Source organism: Equus caballus, chromosome 4 (genome assembly GCF_041296265.1).
Source record: "Equus caballus isolate H_3958 breed thoroughbred chromosome 4, TB-T2T, whole genome shotgun sequence".
Lineage (NCBI taxonomy): Eukaryota > Metazoa > Chordata > Mammalia > Perissodactyla > Equidae > Equus > Equus caballus.
Genome location: NC_091687.1, coordinates 66,446,435 through 66,472,090, shown reverse-complemented (window position 1 = coordinate 66,472,090; position 25,656 = coordinate 66,446,435). Strand labels below are relative to the sequence as shown.

The 25,656-nt window shown below is 38.1% G+C and overlaps 1 protein-coding gene across 12 annotated transcripts in view; it reads left to right on the top strand.

Moving 5' to 3' along the window:
- PDE1C (phosphodiesterase 1C) overlaps window positions 1-25,656 on the top strand; it is a 602,480-nt gene that overhangs the window by 473,887 nt on the left and 102,937 nt on the right. For all 12 annotated transcript variants that reach the window (XM_023639476.2, XM_003364839.5, XM_014739137.3 and 9 more), the window contains 3 exons: window positions 22,176-22,289; window positions 24,174-24,356; window positions 25,353-25,419. In XM_023639476.2, the coding sequence (XP_023495244.1) occupies window positions 22,176-22,289; window positions 24,174-24,356; window positions 25,353-25,419 (364 nt within the window). The remainder of the gene's footprint in view (window positions 1-22,175; window positions 22,290-24,173; window positions 24,357-25,352; window positions 25,420-25,656) is intronic.

The window sequence follows — 25,656 nt, the reverse complement described above, 5'->3', positions numbered from 1 at the left end:
TTGTCTCAATCTTATTTGTCTCAATGATAGAGATAACCAAAGAAGAACTGATTATTAAATAAACATTAATGCTGGTCCTTTGATTAAAGTTGTAAATATAATTTTCTCGATGTCCCATGGGCAGCTGTAAAACCTGATTAGATTGTAATAGTAAATGAGTGACCAGTTGTTTTCCTGTTTGGCTCAGGCTGCTGTCTTTGGAGAAATCTCCCTTAAGGAAACAGTCTTCCCATTCCACGTGCTTATTTTGAAGCTTTGGCAAAAGAATGGACTATCCTGGTATTTAAATTCTTAGAATTATTACGTTATCTACAGGCTGACTAGAGTATCTAGTGCTCACAGATTGACAAGTTGTACAATAAATATTAATGCAAGAATTGATCTAAGAACCTGGCCTTGTGGTATCTGAGTGCCATTTAGACTAGGGTACAAGTATGAAAAGTTCAATTATACATAAAACCTTACCAGTTGAATTAACTTATTTTATCAGTGGTGTCTGCAAGAGATTTTCTTTTTCCTTGTATTTTATGGCGTATTTGTAAAAATAGGGTATCTCTTGACTCTGGTGCCCAGCAGGGTATTAAATTACAGTTTATTAAAAGTTTTAATCATTGCATGTATTTTTCCATTTTCTATGGAAAGATTTATTTTAGTATTTTAAAACAATTTCTTTTTAGCATCCCATCACCCTAATAGTTGCAAAGGCTTTATTTTCCTTTTAAAAAGTTCCTTTTTCTTGAAATTTTAAAAATATTTTCATTAGGAATGGAATGGTTTTATACAAGTCACTGTTCCTTATCAGTGCCTTAATTTCTAGTGAATGATTATATCCTTAAAAAAAGCTTAGTATGGCTGTGGCCTTCTTACATGTTAGTACATGAAGTTTATTTGTTTAAATGAAATATGAAGTTATAAAATATTCCAATATGTAACAGAAACAAAAGGTAACATTCTGATTTCAGGATTAAGACATACTTGTTGAGTATTTTCAGCATTTCGTTTGGGAAGGCTAAGAAAGGTCTCTTATTATGTGGTCGCTATAAGATAACTGACTTACCCGTTTTACTTAATATATTATGAACATCTTTCAACGTCAATAAATATTAAAAATAATTATACTATATGTATGTTATAATGGAAAGAGAGCTTGATTAAAAGTACATTTATAGTGGAAAATTTAAATACATCTCTTTTCAAATCAGACGGAGACCTAAGAGCAAGAAAAAAAAGACATAGAGAAATTGAAAAGTATAACCAACAAATAATTAAAAATACATAGCTTGTGTGTCTCAAATGGAGAAGCTAACATCCCTCTACGGTCTAGCTCAGTAGAATCTCATTAGTGGGAGAGATGAGCGTGTAAGCATGACCTGGCAACTCTCTCTGACATCCTAAGGCAGGATGGAGGGAGGGGACAGAGAGAGAAAGAGATAGGAGAGAGAGGAGAAGAAGGAGGGGGACAGGGAGGAGGGAAGGAGAGAGAGAGAGAGAAAAAGAGAAAGAGAAGAGTGTGAAGAGCCAGAAGGAGATGGAGAGAGAGAGGAACCAAAAATTATACTGTATGTTATATAATTTTAAGTTACATGTTTATAATTATAATACATAGCAATAAAACTTGAAGATTTCTCATTGTATGGAATTACAATGATATAGTTAGTTATTTCCCTATTAGTGGAAACTCCGTTACTTCCCATTTTTGTGGTTATAAGCAGCACACTGATGAGCGTCCCTGTGGATGAGTATTTCAGAATATCCTTATTTATTTTATTAGGGTGAATAACTAGAAGAGAAATTAAGTTAAAGGATACCTACATTTTTCAAGTTTCTGATAAACCTGGGCAATTGCCCAGTTGCCCCTTGAGAAAATCATACTAATTTACACACCCGTCAGTGACTTCTGAGAGAAATCATTTTCTCCTGTGCTTCTCTACACTAAGTTTTGTCGTTGTTTATGATTCTAGCCAAATTAATAAATAAAATGGAAGCTCAGTGAAATTTTAATTGCATTTCTGAGGCTCATCAACTTTTCTAGGCTTATTGGACATTTATGTTTCGTCTTTTGTGAATTATTTTTGTTCATTTTCTTTGTGTATTCTCCCTAAAAATCGTGTTTGTGTTTTTTTATTGATTTCAAAAACCTTTTACAAATAATCCTTTGTTATAATATGTTGAAAATAGATCTTCCTCATTTTATAATACAAATGGAAACCTTTTGCAATGGTAAGTTCTTTTTTTTTTTTTTTGAGGAAGATTAGCCCTGAGCTAACTGCTACCAATCCTCCTCTTTTTGCTAAGGAAGACTGGCCCTGAGCTAACATCCATGCCAATCTTCCTCTACTTTCTATGTGGGATGCCTACCACTTCATGGCTTTTGCCAAGTGGTGCCATGTCTGCAACTGGGATCCAAACTGGTGAACCCTGGGCTGCCAAGAAGCAGAATGTGAGCACTTAACCACTGTGCCACCAGGCCGGCCCCACAATGATAAGTTTTTAATTGTTTGTGTGATCTATTGGTCTAATACTTTTATGCTTACTAGCTTCAAAAAGCCTATTCCTACTCCCAAATTAGACAGATATATACTTTTTGCTTATTTTGAGTATTTGTATGGTTTAGTTGTTTTTTGTTTGTTATTTTTGGTGAGGAAGATTGGCCCTGAGCTAACATCTGTTGCCAATCTTCCTCTTTTTCCTTGAGGAAGATTATTGCTGAGCTCACATCTGTGCCACTTTTCTTCTACTTTGTATGTGAGACACCACCACAGCATGGCTGGACGAACGGTGCATAGGTCTGTGCCTGGGATCCGAATCTGTGAACCCTGGGCCGCCAAAGCAGAGCATGTGAACATAACTACTACAACACTGGGCCAGTCCCATAAGTTTGATTTTTAGATTTTTAAAGCTGAAAATCAGACCATGAAACAGGAATTCTAAGAAATTCATGATGTCAATAGAGCTCCATAGATAACATTCCTATTTTGTTGTGATAGATCTGCAAAACATGGATATATATAATATATATGATATAATATATAGATATATTGATATATATTTATGTATATGTATACTACTGTGCTTTTGTCTCTTTCACATAAATATTACATGGAATGTTGGACACAGTACATTCTTGACAGATGTTTTATTTACATATTTATTAACTAATAGTTGTCATGTTTGTATAGTAAGTTTTAGCTTACCATTAATATAAAAAATGAACTAGTTATAACTTAATCTTTTGCTAGTACTTTAACAACTTCCAGTAAAAGGTTATATACTATAGTAAAGAAATAACCAGGAAGAGAAAGCTCATGAATGTTTCTTGGTTCTTTTTCTTATTTTCAAGAAGATGTAACCTTAAGAACGGCATATTGCAGACAAGAAAGAATGAGCACTTGATAAGAGAGTTTGCTGCATATGTATGATTAATACGACAGATGTTTAATATGAATGGGTTGATAAATAGTGTGATGAGAGAGAAAATGAAATCAAATTTGAAATAGATATATGTTGTTATTGTTATATATATAGTTTATAAATAAAACAATTATTTGATGGGTAAAAAGTTTCAGTTATGCTAAATGAACAAGTTCTAGAGACCTGCTGTAAAACAAGGTGCCTATTGCTCACATGTGCGCTTCAAAATCTGGGAAGAGGGTAGATTTCATGGTAAGTGTTCTTACCACTTAAAACAAAACAAAACAAAAACAAAGGATTACAAGGAAACTCTAGGAGGTGCTGCATCTGTTACCTTGATGTGGTGTTTGGATAGGTCCAAATTCATCAAAATTATACGCGTGAAATATGTGCAGCTCCTGTATAGCAGTTATACATCAATAAAGCTGTAAAAAATAAAAGAAACGAAAACACCAATTAATTATGTAAATAGAATATCTGTGATCTGCTAGAGATTTTTCTTTTTCTTTTTTTTAACTTATTTCATATGTTGGGTTTTTTTTTTTATTGAAGAGACAGCCAATGGCATGGCTTTTCTCCAATAAGAACAGATAATCAAACTTTTGTTTTCCTTGGAACGAAGTTTCTTGGCATTATTAACCTTTTCAGACAGATAATCGTTGGTTGTGGGCTGCTGTCCTGTGCATCATGGGATGTTTAGCAGCATCCCTGGCCTCTAATATACTACATGCCGGTAACAGACTCCTGTTATTACAACCAGAATGTCTCCAGACATTGCTAAATGTCTTGTGGGGGACAGAAGCGCCCCGCTTGAGAACCGCTGCCTGAGGATGAGACAGAGATGATGAACACATTCAAGAGTCAGTTTAATCTAATGGAAGCCTTTGGGTGAAATGAAATAGGTGGCAGATTAATCGGCTTCCTTTCCCTCACTGGGGGAAACACAGGATGCTCTTTCCACGGGTTTATCTATTTTTTCATCACTCCTTTCTCCTTTGCCTCTGGCCTTCTTTGTCCCTCCAGCCCCTCTCTCTTTCTTTCTCTCCTCACCTCTCTCTTTTCTGTCTCTTTTTCTTCTCTTGATCCCAGCACTTTTCTCACACATGGCATAAAATATGTTTGGTTTTTTTTTTTAAAAAAAAAAACCCACTTCTGTTAATTACTGGACATTTGAGGATCTTCTGGGGCTTACGGTATCAGTTGCCACTGCTTGATGCACTGTTACCTACAGTCAAGACTTACTGGTATGAACGAATGTTCCTGGTAAAGACTAGAACTCGCAGCAGCGCTATGCTGGGGACACAGTGGCGGGAGGCTAGATTGCGTGAGTGATGGAAAGCTTCAGCGTTGCCAGGCAGAGGAGCAGGGAGGACCGAAGGTGACTTCGTTACTGTTTTATATTAGAAACATAAATAACTCCCTTCAGTTAAAATCTAGTTGGGATGGAGGGAGCCATTCCAGTGAAAGATGATCATTTAATCTCAGTCCTTTATTTCCCCCCTTCCTAAAATTTCCATTGAAAATCCAAGGAATACAAAAATGAAACAAAACAAATATCTATGCAAATATATTTCCATTGCCTTTCAAACAGTCTTACTAAGTATTTGTGAAGATCTGGAGAAGTGGGCATGCTTGTGTTCTGCTGGTAAAAATGACGAGACTGCTATAAATTTTTTAGTGGCAGATTTTAGCAATAACTGTCAAAAAATTTAAAAATATTCCTTTCTTTAATCCTGATATTGGACTTCTAAATTTTGTCCTAATCAAAAGTAAGTGCACAAGAAATGTAGTTATAAAAATTTCATTTAAATATAGTTCATAATACCAAAAATTAGAAACAATCTAAATGACCTACAGTAATGGATTGATTGTATAAATTATGATATATTTAGTGGCAAACTATGTTGTTTTTAGAGTTATGTTGGAGAAACACATTCAATAACACGGGAAGAGATTTACAATATATTAAGTATAAAAGCATTCTACGAAATAATTTGTGTAGGGAAGGTTAAAAAATCATGATTAAAAAATCTATCTATAGATATATGGTAAAATACTAATAATTATTATTCCTAAGTGGAACAATTTGCTGTGATTTTTATTTTCTCTTATTCTCTAATTAGTATTTTACAAATTTCCTGCAATGACCTTGTATTCCTTTTGAAATACAAATGAAACAAAGGTTTGTAAAATTTAAGAAAATCTGGCAGACGACTACATGGGGAAATGCCAATGACAAATGTGTTGATCATTTGTGAAATACTAATTTCATGTGGAATATTCTCTGATATTTTTTAAAGAACATAAACTAAAGAAAACTTTATTTTTATCTCACATTTTTGCATGTGTTACAGTAAAACAAAACCCGACAAAACAAACAGTTACTTAGAAAAATGTTAGAAAAACTGTTAAATAAAATCCAAGAAAAATTAAACACCACCGTTGTAATTGAGAATATTCTATGGTAGATAAACAACTTATTGTTTGTTTTCTGACTGCTGGAAAGGTGAAGAAGTAAAAATTAATATGTCAGGTCACTTTTAGTCTTGACTAGAAATTCTTCTAACCAAAAGCATTGAATGTGGAAGAATAAATAGATTGTGGTGGTTTTTGTGCTTAATTCAGGGACAATATTCCAAATACAGAACAGTACACTTGAGAATTGGCAATCATAGTGATATGCCCGTTTGTCCTCCCCATAGCTTTGACCCAGTGATAGTGTAAACCGTTTGAAATGACCAACAGAGAGAATCACTCTCCAAAGCAAGGACAGTCCTTCTGTCCAACATTTGCTCTCGAGATTCGGTTAGGATAGAAAGACGAAACTCACTACAAGAGCTCCCATATTTACTGGTGTTTCTGTCCCTTGGGAATCCCTTCCCTTCCTTACAGACCATATGTTGGAGTGGAGGAAAACTAACTTTTTCTTTCCTCCCCTTATGTTCTCTGTTTGAGGCAGGGACTACTGCTGCCCATAGGAAGCCTCTTAAGTGGGCGGTCTCTCCTTGCCTGCCTCCTCCCTCCCTCTCAGTTTGTGTTTATTGTTCTTTCACCCTCTCTGGAACAGGGCTGTTGGCTGGCAGATGCACTGTTAATGCTCTAGGGAGACATAAGCGGGATACTGGACTCATATTTGCCTCCTTCTTCAGTGGGACCAAAGGTATTAAATTCCCAAATCTGAAAGGAAGACGTTCAGGAAATCACTTGGAAATAGTCTCATATTTCTCCCCTCACACACACCCCTTCTTGTAATATCTCTTTTAAAGTACTCTTCACACCTAAGCAGGAAGTAGAGGGTCCAATGAACTTTGGCGCTGATGGCTTTCAACTTTGGGTTTCTTGGCGTTCTTTAGAAATTGAAATCGTCAAGTTCAAATTAGGTGACTTCTTCCAAAATGCACAGTGCAGTCTGTTTTGAGACTTAATACATTATATGGAATTTATCTGTTTGCGTTCGCCTCTCCTACCAGATGTACCCTCAAGATGCATGGACCTAGCACAGCGGCAGACGTGTTCTGGGTACCTAGGAAATATTCGTTAAATTAAACTCTTGAATCCCACTTACATGTCACAGCCTTGTCCTATCGTGACTAAGAGTAATTTCCCTCTTCTCTGTGCTTGAATAATATTTGGTTACCATTCTGCCACAGGATTTGCCATAGAAATCTATGGTATTTTTTGCATTTGCCTCCAACGCCAGGTGTGAGTGCCTTGGGAGCAGGCATGGCATTGCATACATCTCTGCTTCCTGTGCACCCTACCTGCCGCTGAGGAGCTGTTTGATGCTGTGGATACAGCAGGGCCAGTCATTTATTCACAGCACCCTAATGATGTGCAAAGCAGTGGTGGTTTCTTTACTTCCTGTGTATGATCTGATCTTTTTCATGAGCCCTACCCTGCTGGGTTGTAGTAGGGCATTTTGTGTGTGTGGTGGGGGGGGGGGGGGCGGGGGGCGGAGAGAGAGAGAGAGAGAAAAGAGGGAAACTAATTATAATCCCATTCATGAAACTCCACCCAATTTAATAATTTAGTCTTTTTAGGTAGCTCACTTTTTAAAGAATTTAAATACTTACACTTCCAGATTTCCTATTCCTCTCCCCATTCCTCTCCAAGACAGCACAGGTCTATGTGTTCTTGTGTTGTCCCTGGCATCTCTTGTCTCCATGGTGATGTCTCTCATCCACTTGGTCACTGCAAGTCTTAGTGGCATCTCTAGCCAAGGTCTGTGACTGTGTTCCTCCCCACCAGCTTGGCTCTGCTCAGCTCCTATGGCACGGTGATCCTGCTGAGGTCTGGCTGTAACTCCCACTTGGTCCCTGGCGTGGGAAGACATCCCTGTCACCCTCTGCCATGGCAGCACCCCTGCCAGTTAGTGCTATCAGCTGCTTCCCGTGTCCCTTTGTAGGGCAGAGGGACCTGACACACTTCTCCTCCCTGCCCAGGAGCCAGGGGAGACTTGAGGGGTCTAAACTGTGGCCTCCCTCTGTCTAACTGTCATACAGTAGCTGCTTTTACTCTGATGTCACCATCCTTGGTTGGTGTGAGGATGCCCTGGGAGTCACCTTGGAGGTCATTTCCTTGCTAAGTCCAAAAAAGGAAGTGAGGCTAAATACCTCAGCTCTCAGCTTTGCCCTGACCCACCCAACAACCTCCCATCTCAAGACTTTGGACTAGAACTCTACCCACTTCATAGACTCCTCTTCACACAGACTCCTGTTTCCTCCGCTTGGCGGGGAGCTTATCATGGTGGGAGTGGCTGTTGGCAGCGGTTGTGGGGGTGGAATGAAAACACAAAATACTCTTTTCCATTACATCCCAATGGACTCAAGTGGTGGAAATCCCTGCACTAGGCAGAACTAGGGTTTTAGGTGAAGGGAGTCTAAAGCGACAGGTCACTAAGGCCACAGGTTTTAGCTTTTCACTTCCAATTCTAATGGCATCTTTGTTCAGAGAAATGTGAGAGTGGAGGGGCTGAGGAAGAAGGGTAGGAAGGAATCTACACCTGGTCCACAGCAAGCAATAGTAAATAGCCCAAAGACAAAGGCACACGCTGAGGTGGCTCGGGCTGTTCATCAAGCCATATGTGTGACTAAATTTTAAAGACCAGTCCCAACTCCAGTAAAGATACTCATGCTGTTCTTGTTTCATAGCAGTGCTGGACCAAGTTCAGCCACTTCTCAGCCTCCTTGGGGAGATCCATAATCAGATGTCATACCTGCGCTGGCTGGCCTTTGGCTCTGCCAGCTTGTAGGCAGAGTAGATGCCCCCTGTGCTGCGAGGCCAGGTCAGGGACATCACTGATCCCCCAGGTGTTTGTGTTTGTAGCCTGGTAGCAAGAAAGGAAAATTCCCCCTAGGAACACTCGCTAGCATAGGTGTGAACACACCACTCCTTTTCTAAATCTTATGTACACTTCCAAAGAGTCAATATCAAGTTTTGAACATTTTGTGATTCCCTCTCTGTCTCGTTTTCTTTTAATAGAGAATCAGCTAATGGGATTGTTTCTTCCTCTTTCCAGTCCCTGAGACAGAGTCTAAAGCTCAAGAAAGTTCTTCTGAAAAAAACCCTTTGTTTTGCATTCACTAATAAAACGTATATGACACCATGTAGGTTCAGATGTCATTAAAAAGAATCTTGCAGACTATGTGCTGAGATTTAGGAGGTTTTAAAAAAGCTAAATGAGGAGGTCCTAGTACAGTGGGGGCCCACACTGCTTCTAGGGGAGAAACTCCAGAGCACTAGATAACATTTTTAAATGGCAAAAATTACCATTGCGAACATCGAGGAATCGTCTGCTTGGGGCAAGCAGAGTGCTTTATCCACATTGATCCATCAGTGTTTGCTATGATTGCTGCTAATTCCTTAGAAAATCAACTCTCTTTGTGAATTCTGTCAGAAAATAGCTAACACGGGTGAGTTTTGTTCCTGAATAGTTATGGGAGTTGGGTCCTGTCTGAGCATTTACCTTGTTTAGCTACCTGACTGTATCAAGCTTGCGTTTCTAACCGCAGGGGGAGACGGGAGTGCCATTTTAATAGAAGGGACAGTGAAACAGGTCCCAGCCCTTATCTACAAGGAGAGGGAGGCAATGCTGGTGAGTGAGATGGTAACTCCTGCCTAAAAAGTCTCCTCAACTCTTCTTTTTCTGTAACATGTAGAGAAAAAATGGAAAAGCTTTTGGCTTTTGACACAATCACTTCTGAGAATACTCTAGAGCAGACAGACAATGAATGATCATGCACCACAGGTCCGGATCCCTACCCGCCCCCCCCCCCCCACCCTAAAGCTGTTACAAAATGATTTATGGTTGGCAGGAAATTGAATGGTAATTATGTTGAGAACAAACTTGAAATGTTAATAATATGCAAATTGTTTTCCTATTTGATTGGAAACACTCTACAGTACAACACAATCACCATGACAGCTTCTTTCACACCCCTACCTCCCCCACTCCATTAGCCTCATACTTAGCTTTGGGTTTCCTTTTTTACACACGCTTCATGGTCAGCCTGTCCTAGTGAAATTACCCTCAAAATGAAACAAACTTCTGAGGATGAACTGAAAATGGGGAGGGAAAATGCAAGGAGGGAAAGTGCCTAATTCCTTAGTGGTCCCAAGGGATTGTGGCCAGTCAAGGTGGAGTTGGTGACCCTTCGGTAAAGCCGCTGGGGTTCTTCTTCTCTCATCTTGTTAGTGTGCTGACCATTTGCTAGCATCTCAGTTTCTCTGGTTGATCTTGGGAACCTCCAGCATGAAATAGCCTCAAACCTTACTCAGGTTCTCACCAAGCTCTAAACATCACTAATGGTTGTAAGCCCTCCTTGGATCCTCTCCAAAGGCATCAGACATGATTAACAGCTCACCCATGAGCATTACTCCCTTCTTCTGTACTGCTGCTGAAGCCAAGCAGAAGGATCTGGGAGATAAATACTAAATAGGCCACATAAGCAGAGAGGCCCTTACGAAGCCAAGGTGAGGACAACTTAAGTGGAGCCTATTATCATCAATATTCTAATGAGCTGGAGGGCTGTGTCCTGTTTTTGTAAATTAAACTTTTTATTTTGAGATAATTATAGATTCACATTATTATGATAAATAGTACAGAAAGATTCCCTATGGACCCCTTTCCCAATTTTCCCCAATGGAAGCATCTTGCAAAACTACAGCAGAACCAGGATGCTGACATTAGCACAATCCCCATATCTTCCTTAGGTCCCCCAGTTTTATTGTACCCGTGTGCATGTGTGTATGCAAATGTTTAGTTCTATGCAATTTTATCATGTGTGTAGGTTTGTGCATCCAATACCACAGTCAAGATAGTCAAAAAGTCCCCTTTTTACACCCATCTTTTTCCACTTTCCTGTCCGTCTAACCCATGGCAACTACTAATCTGTCCTTCATTTCATAATTCTGTTATTTTGAGAATATTATATAAATGGAATTACATAGTATATAACCTTTTGGGACTGGCTTTTTTCGCTCAGGATAATTCCCTTGAGAACTATCTCATTGTTATCAGAATGTTTGGGAGGTTCTCTCATAATCAGGATGATTATATCTCTCCATTCAGTAGAATTGTAAAGTTAACTAGCCACTTTTTATACAGTATTCCATTTGATCCTCTCAACAGGGTAGAAACAAAGGGCTTAAAAGAAAAAACAAGTATAAAGGACAGGATTCCATTTTCTAGCTGTGATAGAGATTACCTGGCTTGCCACCAAACCTGCTTCCTTGTCCTTCAGTGCATACAACTGGGCTACATCTTCCAATTTCTCTCTTGGAAAGGTGTGGCCATGTGACTGGATTCTGGACAACGGGAAGTGACGAGAGTTGATGAGTTCCAACTTCAGCCTGGTTCATAAAAACTTCCCACACATGTCTTTCCACATTCTTTTTCCTTCCGTGGCAATCTTGGAAACCTGTGTTGAACTTAGTGAAGCCACATGGTGGGACAAACAACCCTGATTAACTCTCCAAGATCTCTTGACCTTTAGAGTTCTGAGTCACCCGAGGCATGGGGCCACTGTGTATCTGGAGGCAGTGGAGAGAAGAGAAACAACAGCAGACTCCAACACTTCCTTTCCTATCATTTCCTCCCTGGGTCTGGTGGGGCTGCCTCCTGTCCTAGACCAAGGACACACACTGCACTGTCCTCACATATTCAAAGCAGTGCCCTCAAGTCCCCGTAGGAGTTTCTCACAGTTTTCTTTGAGTTTTTTTTTTTTTAATTTCTATAATTCTTCTGGAGTGAATCTTACGGAGGGGAGCTATGCTAATTCAGCATCTAGTTAGCCATTCTTTGTAGGTTTTTATTCATGAATTAATTTTATTTATTTTTTAATTACAAAAGAAAGAAAAGCCAAAAGTGGGGGGGAAAGGTAATCTTGGGTTTATCCTACTGAAACATACTATGTTTCTAGTATGGTAGAATTCCTGTGATTTTGCTGGGTGAGTGACATTTAGCTTCTCTGTATGATCATACCAACACAATGCAATTCAGATTGAACAGGAAACTGAATTCAGGGAAGGAAAATGAGGGAGCCATGGGGCTGGGTTAACTCTTAAGATGTAGAGAAATATGTCTATGCATGGTTTCAACTTCCTAAATCTTCCTGCAAACTCTCTTCTGATTTCTGCTCATCTTCCTTTTCTCATTACTACTATTCAAAGATGTTTTTAGTTCTCATTTCTTTGGTCTATTGAAACAGATGTTTTTGAAGTGGCATGTTTATCAGCAGAGAAAAGTGATGGTGATTCTTTCCATATGAATAGCTGCAAATGAAAAATGGCTTCTGGAACTTACCTTTTGGCAGCCTAGTGGGAATTCATCTCCTTCCCTGCCTACAGTCCCCAGCATGGCCTGTGGTAGATTCTGAATGATGCTCTGGGTTTTCTTTTCCATCTTTTAATTTCTTTTTCCTGAAGAACAATGGCCAGTATAGTGGGTCCTTATGTTAGCATCCTTTCCCCATAAGCTCTGCCCTCCTAGAGCCATACTTTAGAGAAACAATGTTTTCCTTCAGGAATAAAGATTTTCGTAGCATAATTGTGAATCTTGCACTTCCTTTTTGCAATATTTCCTTTTAACAAAATCTATGAGTCAAGTGATGGTAAAAACAAGGGATAAACTGTCTTTTAAGAAGTATTTATAAGACCAAGAATGACTGGGTGGAGGGACCCCTTTCTAAATTACTGTGTTATGTTACTATGAGAACTCCAAAGGAACAAAATCAATATTATAAACTCCAAATGAATTGAAACTTTAACTCTGAGTCATAATACCTCCTAGAATACCATAAAAATATGAGGCTGTACTTGGACCAGACAGTGCTCTCTGCCTAGCGTTCACAGTCAGTGAGCTTGCATATGTGTAGAAGCACAGTCACTCAATCACTCGCACACCCACGAACACGCATCCTGAAAGGAGATTTGCTCTGTAGAACAGAAGCTAGCAGAAGACTGAATGTGCAGGGCTGCTCCTTGGCATAACTTCATGAAAACAAAGGGAATGCAAATATTTATCAGAAAATCCGCAGCAATCAAGCGAGTGTATAATGATACCATCGAGTGGGCATCCAAAGAATGGGTCTATGCTAATGGAATAGAATAATCACATGTGGAATAGCATAATTCTAAAAAAATTTATATTTGGTTGTTATATTTTTTCTTGTAGCAGATTTCCTTGCTTACTTATGTTGTACTTATATTAACATGAAGGCACACGTGTACATCCTTACACTTACCAGCTGGCTGTCGAAAGGAGAAGGCTGGAATAATGAGGTGGTCGAGGGACGCAGGCCCAGAATTGAATGCTTTATAATGTCTTGATATATGGCAGTGTAAGTCCTTCAGCTTTGTTCTTTTTTATCAAAATCATATTGGGTATATTTGGTTGTTTGCATTTCCAAATGAATTTTATAATCAGTCTGTCGATTTCCACCAAATGACCCATGGAGAATTTGTTTGGGATTACATTGAATCTATAGATGAATTTAGGGAGAATTCATATTTCTAAAATACTCAGTTTTAAATTTACGAACATGGATTATGTTTCCATTTCTTTAGGCCATTTAAACTTCTCTCAATAATATCTTATAGTTTTCTATGTTGAGTGCTTTTTTGTCTTTTGTAAGATTTATTCCTAGATACTTTTTATTTTGATGCTTTTGTAGATAGTACCATTTTCTAGTTATTTATTGCTGTTTATCCAGTGACCTTGTTAAATTCTCCTTTTAATTATAATAATTTATTTGCAAGTTCTTTTAGATACCCTGTCTATGCATTATTTCATCTGTAGTGACAGTTTCAATTCTTCTTTCTGGTCTTTCTATCTTTTATTTCTTCTTCTCTCCTTATTGAACTGGTGAAAACTTCCCATACAATCTTGAAGTGAAGGAGTGGTAGGAGGTATTTTCATATTATTAGCTAGTTCAACAACGAAGCTTTCCATATTTCAGTATTATGTATGATGTTTGCTCTATCTTTGTTTTAAAGAAACAGTATCAGATTTAGGAAATTCATTTCTATTCCTTGATTGCTAAAATACTTGTCATGAATAGGTGTTTTCTCAAATGCTTTTTCTAAATCTATCATGACGGTCATATGATTTTTCTCTTTTATTTCTTGAAATATTGAATAACATTTTTCATTGATTTAAAATGTTAAACTAACCTTGCATTCTTGCAAATTTGCGTGGTGTTTCCTTTTCTTTTTATTTATCACTGGATTTAATCTGTTAAAACTTTGTTTAGGATTTTTGCATCCATGTTCCTGAGAGAGAATGGCCTGTAATTCTTTTCTTATAATGTCTTTGTTTGGTTTTGGAATCAAGGGTATGCTGACCTGATAAAATCAGTTGGAAAGTGTTCCCTCTTTTGCTTTTCTCTGGAAGAGTGTGTTATTTCCTCTTTGAACGTTTAGATGAATTCATTGGTAAAGTGATTTAACACTGTAGTTTTCTTTGTGGGAAAATACTAAACTATAGATTCAATTTCTTCAATAGATACAGAAGTATTCATATTTCATCTTTTTTCTTGTGTCAGTTTTGATAAATTAAGTTTTTATGGAATTTTTCCAATTTATCTAAATTTTTAAATGTATCTGCAGAAACGTATTTATGATATCCTCTTATTATTTTTTGAAATGTCTGTGGGATCTGTGGTAATATTCTCTTTTTTATTCTTGATTTTGGTTGTTTGTGCCTTTTCTATTTTTTCTTGATCAGTCTTGCTTGAATTATCAATTTTATTAAGCTTTTCAAAGACCCAACTTTTGGCTTTCTTGATTATTTCTGTTCTGTTTGTTTTATATTTGTTTGGGTTTTTTTTGTTTATTTTTTGCTATCTTTTCCTTTCTTTGAATTAGCCTCTTCTTTTTTAAATATCTTGAGATGGATAATGAAATCACTTATTTTCAGAATTTTTCCTTTTCTAATATATTCATTTAAGGCTACACATTTCCCTTTAAGCACTGCTTTACCTACACGCCACAAGTTTTGATGTGTCATATTTTCACTAACATTTGAAATTATTTTCTGATTTAATCTTTGATTCATGGTTATTTAGAAGCATATTCCTAACTTTCCAAACATTTGGACTATTTCTAGTCATTTTTTTTGTTATTGATTGCAAGCTGAGTTCCACTGTTGTCAGAGAGCATTATCTGTATGATTTCAGTTATTTGAAATTTGTTGAGATTTTCGCTATGATCCAGCATATGGTCAGTTTTTTAAACTGTTAACTTGTGCACTTGAAGAGAGTGTTATACGCTGCAACTGGGTGTAGTGTTCAGTACATGTTCAATTAGGTCAATTTTGTTAATCATGTTGTTTAAAATCTTCCATAACTTTACTAATTTTTTCTACTAGTTAATAACATATAAAGAGAGATGTAAAAATATAGATAGGAACCTAGGCACCAAATTTTTTTTAAGTGAAAAAGTAATTAGAGCTCAATAATTTATTTAAATCTATTTGTACATCTGCTTTAAGCATGTGTAATTGGGAACCACGGAAGCAAAATTCTCTTAATCTATGGCATTAACAAAAGGCAAAGTTTACATAACTGGGCTGTTCTTGCCAGTCATTATCTTGTTGCTGTTCTTGATTTTGGTTTGGAGGTCGCTAGACCAGGAAACCACATGCGCAAAACAAGTCCTTTCCCAGAAATTATTAAAATCAAAGCTTCATACTACCACCAAACTCATGTAAGACCCTAACAAAGTGCCGTCACATGAGAGAGAATATTGATGCTGCGCTGTTCAGAGTACCAGACAAGACTAAATACAACAAAAACATGTAGAATTTTCCCTCTCACTAAGCGCCTGTGCTCGTCTACTTTGCTGCTAGATTGATCTTCCTAAAATCGAAATCCTACCATACCACCCAGACCCCATTTAAAAATTCTCCAGGGGCTCCACATTCTCTCCAGGAGAAAATTAAATTTCTTTCGTTTGGCATTCTGAGCCCACCAGGATCTGGCTCCTGCCTTCTTCTGAAGTTGTATCTCTTCACATACCCCTGAGTTCCAGCCACCCATGTTATTCCCTGAATGGGTCAGTCCTCAGCTGCTCCCTCAGTCCAGAGTCCACCATTTCTCCATCCCATCTTGCTTGCCTGGCTGATGTCTACGGAGGGCCCTGTTATTTGGAGGAGCCTCTCCACAGCGCTTTTTAGCACCCTTGTTGCACGTCTGCCATCACACTTGCTATACTGCACAGTAGGTGCTGGTTAGCTGTCTGTCTTCCCTAATTGAGGGAAGGCACTGCATTTTCTCTTTTGTATTCCTAGAGGCTGTCGCAGTCCCTGCACACAGAAAACCCCCAGTAAATGTTGAATGAGTGTTTCAAGTGCAGCCATCTTAATTAATTATAGAAACAAACAAATTGCCAGAAAAATACTCAGATGGCGTCAACGGATGACATTAAAGCATAAGCCTGACAGTCAGGCTTCAGGCATCCCATTTGGAGGAGTTGTTTTAATTTACTTTCCGTGGCATTTAGGTAAGTGGCAGGGGATGGGAGTGATGGGGGGAAGCAGGTGTGTGAAAAGTACACAAAGACGCCTTTGCCTTACAAACACGGACGTGATCCACTGAAATGGTGATTTTTTTCATTCAAATGAGTCTTTAAGACTCATGAGTCATTGAGACATGTATGGGAAGTGCTGTAAAAGATCCGGTTCCCTTTCACATTCTTTCAAACTAAACAGAGCCTGTCTGAGACAACAGCCATTGGTCACCACACTGGCATTTTAGGAACTGCTTATTCATTCTCAGAGGGAATAACCTTGGGCAGAATGGACAGATATAAGAAAGTGTGTTTCATAGCTTTTTATTCCAGTTAATGTTTGCTTGTGCTTTTCTGATGATTTCATTTTAGTAGTGTCTATAGTTAAACAAATGTATATGCTCTCAAGGCGCAGTATTGTAGGGTTTTCTGGACCTCACTTGGGTAGGGAATAGAGCCTGGTCCATGGTAGGTCAGTTTTCTAAGTTATGAAGTTGAGTCAAAAAGTTACTTCCTAATAAAGTCAACCCCATTGGTCCTAGAAATTATCTTTGTAGAAAAAAAAAGATTTTTTTCTCTTCTACTTTGACAGCTTTTCAAATTCCAAAGTATGGTGTTCAGGCCTTCCCTTATTTCGTCTCTCTCTTCCAACGCTTTTATGGATCTCAAATATGACGTGGTCTCAAGATACCTCAGCATCCAGGACTTGCTCCAGACTTGAGGGCACAGAGAACTGAAGTGATACAGCATTTCTTCCTATGTCTTGTAGCAAAGAAGCATATAGAAAGCAAAGAGTTTATGTGGTGAAATGAAAGACTCACGTAAAGGCCCATGGCTCGTAAACAATGAAATTATACACTATCTTAACAGAAAGCCATCTTGCCAAAGTTTGAAAGCATAAGCTATTCCTAAAATGGTGTTGCGCTTCTATACTGGAACTATCATCTGGCAGCCACAGTGACATAAATGGATGGAGTGCTGGGAACTAGGAACATTCACTCAGAAGAGAAACTTTATTATTGTTGTATATTTCCTTTTCCCCTCCCTCCCCCTCTCCCTGTCTCCCTTCCTTTAGATGCCCAGACCAAAAATCCTTTTGAATAGCTTTAAAAAGCTGCATATACAGACTACAGCTTATTACGGGACCCATCCTTGGGAACATTGACCTTTTCGGTAAAGTGAATTCACATGGAAAAACATCCAGACTTTGTTTTACTAGGAAAACAAAGGATGGCATCTGAGCCTTCCTGCCTTAGCTAGTTGTCTCCAAGTTTAACAAAAATGCTTTATAAAATGGATATGAAAGATCTTGGCTACTTTTAGACAATCCCTCTGAAGATGGATTCAGATCTAGGGCAAACCTGTACTGCGATGGAAAATAGGGAAGGGTACCTCATTATTCCCAAAAACTTCAGGAAATTTTTCAGTTTTTGGCACTAGTCGGTGACCTGTGGGCAAAGAGCTAATTTGAAACTCCTCTGCCCACAAAGCAGCAATGTGATTAAGAGGGAGATGGTAGGTAGGAGAGGGCAGGGCAGTGTTCCAAGAAGGATAAAGAACTCGAGAAGGTGGACTGACAGACAGGCCAATGGAACAGCGCCCACCAGAAAGCTCTCCTAGAGCTCAGCAATAGCTGAAAATAGGGACATTTGGCATTTCCTAGGGTTTGTGTGGCAGCTAAATAGAGCAGAAAGCTGGCAGCTATGTGGACAAGGACAGCTATAGCTTGTGTCTGACGGGTGCTAGTCCAAATAGGAGCTGGGTATATAGAAAGTTGGTCACCATTTACTCGTTTTAAAACAGAGTTCTTATAGTGTTTGTATTGTCATATTTTGTTTCTTTTTAATTTCTTCTCTCAATATGTTCACGTTTTTATTACATAATTATTTCAACTCTCCTCTTCATTTCACAGATCTATGTTTTCTTGAATTTTATTGAACACACAGCAGATGCTCCCTAAAATTTACTTTTGTTTCCATTAGTGAATTTTCTTTTCAAAAGTGAGTTCTTTCTCTGCATTTTGGGTGCTGTATTCTTTGCTTGCTTTATTGCTGAATCTTTTTGTAGATTTTTTTTTTCTGTTTAGTCATCCATGAACAAAAAGAGGTGAATGTTGATTAGGTGTTTTCCATAAACACAGTGAGTGTGTTGTCCTAAGTTCCCTTCGTGTCAGCCAAGGTAGAATCTTCTTGGTAGAATTGGTAGAATCTTCTACTCATCTTGTAAGCTAGAAAGATGGGAGTAGATGTGAATTTCTGGTACCTCTTATGCATCCTAAAGGTACTCTATTCTGTGTCATTTCTTCTCTGAGTTTGTTGAAGCCACTGGGCTAAGGGTTTACTTCTGTTTACAGCTTTCTGTCAGGTCAGACCTTCATACGGGACACATCACTGTGGCTGTGCCTAATGTCAGTCTGGCACTACTGGTGACTTTAGCAGGGGAAAGCCCCACACTGCTGATTTCCTGCTAACTGTGGCGCTAAGCCTGGGACTTTCCAGGGGAGATGATTTTCAGGGCTGCTGATCTGAACTGCTGAGTGGGATTCCAAGTGATGCTTCCTCTGGGAGCACCTCTCCTGGTCTAGCCTGGAGTTCTGGCTACCAGATGGCAAGACGATATGATGCTCTTCATGACTTGATTCCCCTGATATTGTGCTTTCTCAGGAGTAGGAATTGTTAACGATAGTGGATATAAAGTAATATTCTGTATAATGTTCTTAATAATTTCAATTGTTTTTTGGCTGATTATAATTAATTTTTAGTTCATAAAAGTGACATAGGAAGCATTTATACTAGGAATAGGATTTGTCTTAGGAAAGGAGCGTCAGTCATTTTCGTGTTTAGTTGTCTTTGTATAATTAGCATTTTAGACTACTTGTCTATTTTGTAAGGGTTGGCCTAGTTAAATCTAGGTCATAAATCCACAATCCACTTAATTGGAGATCTATGAATCTACCCCTTTTGAAAGACCACTGTCCTAGAGTATTCGTTAAAGTTTTTTGTTTCTGTTTTCTGGAAGAGTATATTAATGGTGAAATTTTGGACTTGCCCATACCTGAGAATATATTTGTTGTCTTCACATATACATGGTAATTCTACTAAATATAGATATAGATATTTTGAATTATATCATATTCGTCTCAAAAACTGGTATTGTTGTTAAATTACTTTCTGGTATTTAACATGGTAGAAGTCTATGGCCAGCTTGAAATTTTGTTGCTTTGTAAGTAATCTATTTTATTTTCTCAAACATTTTCAAGTTCTTTTCTTTATTCTTTGAAATAAAAAATTACAACAGCGTATGTTGGATGTTTTTGTTTATTTTTTTTCTGGTTTTATTTGATCCCTTTTCATCTGCTTATAAAGGTTTTTCTTCACTCTAGGAACACTTCTTTGCTTAAAGCTGCTTCCATTTGTTTCTTTCGAATGGAAGCCTTATTATCGGTAGGATCACCTGGTTCTTACTTCTATTAGTCTTGTATTTTCCCTCATCATGTTTTACGTTTCGCCCTTACTTCTTAGGTTTTGAGAATGGTGATGGATCCTATTAGAGATTCATGTCACGTCCTGGTAGACTCTTTAAACCCCTAATGATGGGAGAAACATAAAAAACATTTAAATTTACCCCCGTTTTACTTTGTCAGTTGAGAGTCCAAACGGTCTAGCGGGTATTTGGGCCCCTGGAGGTGAGAGTCAAAATTAGAGGCAGACTTAGCCAGGAATGTGTTCTGCTCAAGAGCTTCCATTCCTTATTTGGACCAGCTCTCAGGGCTCGCTGCTGCAGTCTCCCCATTCTTTGGCAGGCTGGCTGTCCACTGTGTGCGAGTGACTGTTGAGCCCTTCCGTGCCAACTGCCAGTCCTGTTGCTGCCTCTGAAACCCAGAACACTTCCTAGTGCTGCTAATGGGAGCCACGAGGCTGACCCTCACCTCCAAGCCTGCAGAGAGGCCTCTGCTGATTTCCTTTGTATATTTCTCTTTTGCATGTTGGAGATTCACAAGTCAGGTGTGACTGCCCTCAATCTGATTTCCCCTGTCTTTTACATCATTGAAATTCCTGGAGAATTTCTTATATATGGCTGACCCTCTTGCCTACTTTTTAAGGTCGATCCAGAGTTTTTCCTCATTCTCTATTGCTGATCATTTTTGCCTAGATCTGGAGGGGAGTGGTTTATACCTTGCCAAGGAGTCGACCTATTCTCTCTTATGAATGCAAGTCTGAGGATGTTTTGAAGTCAGGAAGGTGGGAACAGCCTTGGGAAATGGAAACTTGATAATAATCTCAAGTATCCTGCTAGAATGTTTCTTATCTGGTTACCTCTGATGATCAAGATCACTAAATAACCACAAAGACAATAATGATAACAATTGCCTTTTTAAAAAACAACTGGGAAAAAGAGGATGTTGGTCCAAGAGTACAACCTTCCAATTATAAGATGAATAAATTTTGGGTATCTAATGTACAACATGGTGATTATAATTAGCAAGTATTAATTTCAAGTATTGTACACTTGAAAGTTGTGAAGAGAGTAAATCTTAAACGTTCTCACCACACATATGAAAAATTGTGATTGTGTGAGGTGATGGATATGTTAACTAACCTTATTATAGTAATCATTTTGCAAAATATATGTGTATCAAATCATCATGTTGTACACCTTAAACTTACACAATATTATATATCAATTATATTTCTGTAAAGTTGGAGGAAAAAAACCCACATGATGGATGTGGCTATATCAGTATCAATTTGATTTAATCTTTATATCAACCTAGGAAATTTGGTGGTTGGATCTCTACTTTCTAGCTGATACAGAGAAGTTTAATAACTTGCCAGGTATTGCATAGCTAATGCATTGTGAAGTGGGATTCACACCCAAAGTTATCCTCAAAGTTTTTGCTCTTTTCTTTGCTGGTTGTCAGACAGCCCAAAGAGTTGTCCAATCTCCAAATCTCTGTGGTATTTACAGTGTTCCCAGTTATTGGACTTTAATCGTCTGTTGGCATTTTATCGCTTTCATATATATTACATCCTTCTCTGTGGGGATAATGTTGATATAAATAAGAGGAGAGCATGTTTTACCATTTTTTTGTACTCTCTGGAACTCTTGACTAGCAATGGAGAAGAGCTTGTCCTCAGTACCTTGGTTTGTCATTCTTCCTCATTTTTTTAAAAAAATTAAGGTATTTATCTGCTTCTAGGGGAATTCCTTCTGTCCAGTAAAATAGTTTGCCTTCGTGTATCCCTTATGTAGCCCTCTGTGGTGATTTTGGTGGTCTAAACCTCCTCACCTGTCTTGGAACACCCGTGAGCCATGAGGCTGCTCTTCTCTATGGTCACTGCTGCTGAGCCAAGTACCTTCAACAGCAGAATGTCGGGTGGTGTTTGGTGATGCTGTTGCTGGCCATGCTTTACTACATCCAATTAGAACAAAAAAATTAAATCATAGAAGAAGCAAAATCCCTGGCAATTTAGAGAACTCTTAGAAAGATCAAAGGTAGCTAGAAAGTGTTGGGGGTGGTTAGTGCCTGGTGGATGAGAACATATTTGTTCTTGCTTCACAATGGCAAAAATGTATGCATTTATTCTATAACTTGTTCCTTTGAGAAATACTGGTCGACTCCATCATTAGATTTATATTTTCGTTTCAGATATATTGGAATAAATAAAAACAGTCAATGGCTGTAAAATGTGTCACTACAATTGTAGGATTATTCTTTGTTTTCTCTATTGCAATTGAATCCTATCTTTTTTCCCTAGGTTACGGTCTTTGGTCAAACAATTAGAGAGAGGGGAGGCTTCAGTGGTAGATCTTAAGAAGAATTTGGAATATGCAGCCACAGTGCTTGAATCTGTGTACATCGATGAAACCAGGTAAGCTAAAAATGACAAGAAGTCAGTGCAGTGATGGTAAATTTTCTGTTATATGGCTTTTCTGAAATGTCCCCATGGCACGTATGGGGTAGCATTCAAATGACTGGTCTAGGAGCTTGTTTCCACAGCCAAATGGGGTAGATTTGGACATTACATATCCTCTGTACCTCCTTATCTATGAAAGAGTATAAAGATAAGTTAATAGAACTTATCTTACATGGGCGTTTTGACAATGAAGTGAGACAATGTAAGAGGAGAAAGAGTAATTTTTTAAAATCTTGTAAGATTTTAATCAAATGTAGAGTTCCACTGTAATTATTGCATGTTGTTAGCCTCAGTCTATACATTATGTTCATGTTTTAATTCACAATATCTATCTGTAAATGGAGGCTCCTGAAGAGACAAATGGAGAAGCATTTGTCCTCTTAAGCACCCAGTGTTCCTCCTTCAATCTTAGATATGGTACGGATTTTCTTAGCAGACTCTTTCCACTTGAATTATCTAAAGTATTAAAGCATTTCCAGTTACTGAATGCATCTGAAAGTAACAAAATTTACTTTTGAAAAATGTTGAAATAGTGTACATGAAAGGCGTTTCTTCTTTTTTCTTGTTCAGACAGGCTCTTCTGTCAGTATTTGTGATGTCTGACTTTTCTATGTCAAATTCCAATCTGAAAGGATTTCCCGGTAATCTGAGAAATGTGTGGCTTAGTTTTTGGTGACGTGCTTGGTTCCTTATTTAAGAATATTTGATATCATGGTTTTTTCCCAAACGTTACGTTTTCTCCTCTCCCCCCACCCCCAATTCATGTGTTTAAAGGAAAAAAAGAACCAAACTTTTTCGTTGACACCTGTTTTTATTGCTTATTTTTAGTAGACCTTAATATACGTATAAAATACAATTTTAAGTCTTATTGTAACTTATTACTATTTATGTTTTGTTCTCGTTTTCTGATCTATGAACAAGTTTGAAAAATTAGCTAAGCACACCTGACAGGTGACTGAAATCACTGTGCTCAAATAAAGAACTGCGTTATTTTAGAATTTTTGCTTGAATTTAGACATTTAAATTTCTGTAACGTCCTATCAAACTAGAAGGTATGTCAGTTGCCATCAATTGGGTTCATTACTTCAGGGGAGTGGGTTGATGTGATTTGGGCGATCCTTTGCCAAGTCTTTATTTCTTTTTCTTTTTCTTTTTAACTTATTTTTATTAAGATGTAATTGACGTATAACACTGTGTAAGTTTAAAGCATATAAAGCGTTGACTTTATGCATTTATATATTGCAATATGATTACCATCATTGCGTTAGCTAACACCTCTATCATGTCACATTATTATTATTTTTTTTGCGATAGGAACAAACTAGTCTTTTAGCAGCTTTGAAGTTTATAATACAGTATTGTTGTCTATAGCAAAGTCTTTAAATGTTTTTTTTTTAAAAAAAAACAAAATAATGCCACATGGTCTATCTATGAAGTAAACATCCCTGTGAATGCATTTTTAAATGTTAGGTGCAGAATCCATTCAAATTCCACAAACCTTCTAGGAATAAAGATACTGGGTACTCCTGAGTGCAATGGTTCTGAGACCCACAGAGCCTGAGGAGTGTATTTGACTTTCCCTGACTCCATTGTTCCCTTGTCCAGTCTGGTAGAGAGAGCCATCCTGAAACATAAATGATGGGAAAGACCATTCTGGAACACAAATGATGTGCTTTCACAAGCTTACCAAAAAGGTGCTGTATTTTTTGCGGCCAGTTTAATTTGGTTTCCTTGTGCCTGTGTATGCAGGTCGGGTGGAGAGAAAGAGCAGCTGTTTTGAACAGAAAGTTCTAACTTCAGATTTAATCTCAGTGTCCTGATTGTGTTTCTTGTGTTCAGGCGACTCCTGGATACAGAGGATGAGCTCAGTGACATTCAGTCAGATGCGGTGCCTTCTGAGGTCCGAGACTGGCTGGCCTCCACCTTCACGCGGCAGATGGGGATGATGCTCAGAAGGAGTGAGGAGAAGCCGCGGTTCAAGAGCATCGTCCATGCAGTACAGGCTGGGATATTTGTGGAGAGGTAAAGAGAGCTGTCATTCAATGACCAAAGCAGCAAAGGACCACCAGTTTGCAATAAATAGAAGCTTTGCTTTGATGTGTTCTGGTATCTTTACAAATACTGTAAATTCTGAGTGGAAACAGATAGTCTTGAATGAGAGATGACGAAAACATATCTATTTTAATCTCTATAGCATCATTAGGACAAGCTTTTGCTTTTGCTCAGAATTCTTTTTGTTAACTAGAGAAGATTTAATGAGTTCAGTCTCTAATTTTTAAAGAAGGACATCATCTAATCCATCCTCCTTTGAAGTATGTGGATGGTACCTGCATTTGTAACGGGTTAGGCTGCCTTGAGGTCGTTGACCCAGAGAGGACAGTTTACTTAAGGGGTGTGAGTTCTTCACAACATTTTCCAATTTTGTTAGCCATTTTGCGCATTGAAATTGATTTGCTTCGCTTCCCCAGAAATAGATTCCAGAAATCGATGTATTCTTTCTATAATCCTTCTTGCACAAATTGATTTATTCTTCCTTTGACCCTTATTGCACCATTATGGCTTTTCGAAGGGCCATAGTCAGTTCAAAGTTCACCTGGGACATTTTTCATCTTGTTTTTGACGGTTCTGACGAACAAGCTCTTCTCAATGGGTTGCCCATAGGCGTTCTCCGTTGAGGTTAAAGTGCTCCTGTGCATGGTGTCCGTGCTGTGCTGTAATTCACTTCTGCTGGAAGAGGTGGTACACTTTAGTAATTTAATTTCCACTGTGGGGCACATAGATTAATTTTTGTTTGTTTGTATCCAACAGTTCCTTAGTTTAGGACTGCTTTAATTTCTTTAGAATTTAAAACAGGCCACTTCAGAGCCTATGAAAAAGGATATAAAAGAAATTTTAAGTTTCTTGGGTCCCCAGACAACATGACTTCTCATTGTTTGTCACTACTTGGTATAAGTCTGTGGCCTGCTCATTCTTCTTTGTAAGATATAATATGGCATTTTTCCCCTCTGACTTTGCCAGAATGTATAGACGGACATCAAACATGGTTGGACTGAGCTACCCAGCAGCTGTTATTGAAGCATTAAAGGTAATACCCATGAAAAGATCTCACAATGTACACGCTACCCCATAGACAGTTTAGTTAAATTTGTTGTTAGAAAATAAGAGCCTTTTATTTACAGCTCATTTATGGGTTTCCCAGTCATTCCTGACTTTTCTCTTTCATTATCTTTTACTTACTTATTCTAACAATATCACTATCTTTTTCACCTTCGTCTTGCTAGTTTTTTAAAAGTCAAGCTCTGTGAGGATTTCATTTCGTTCT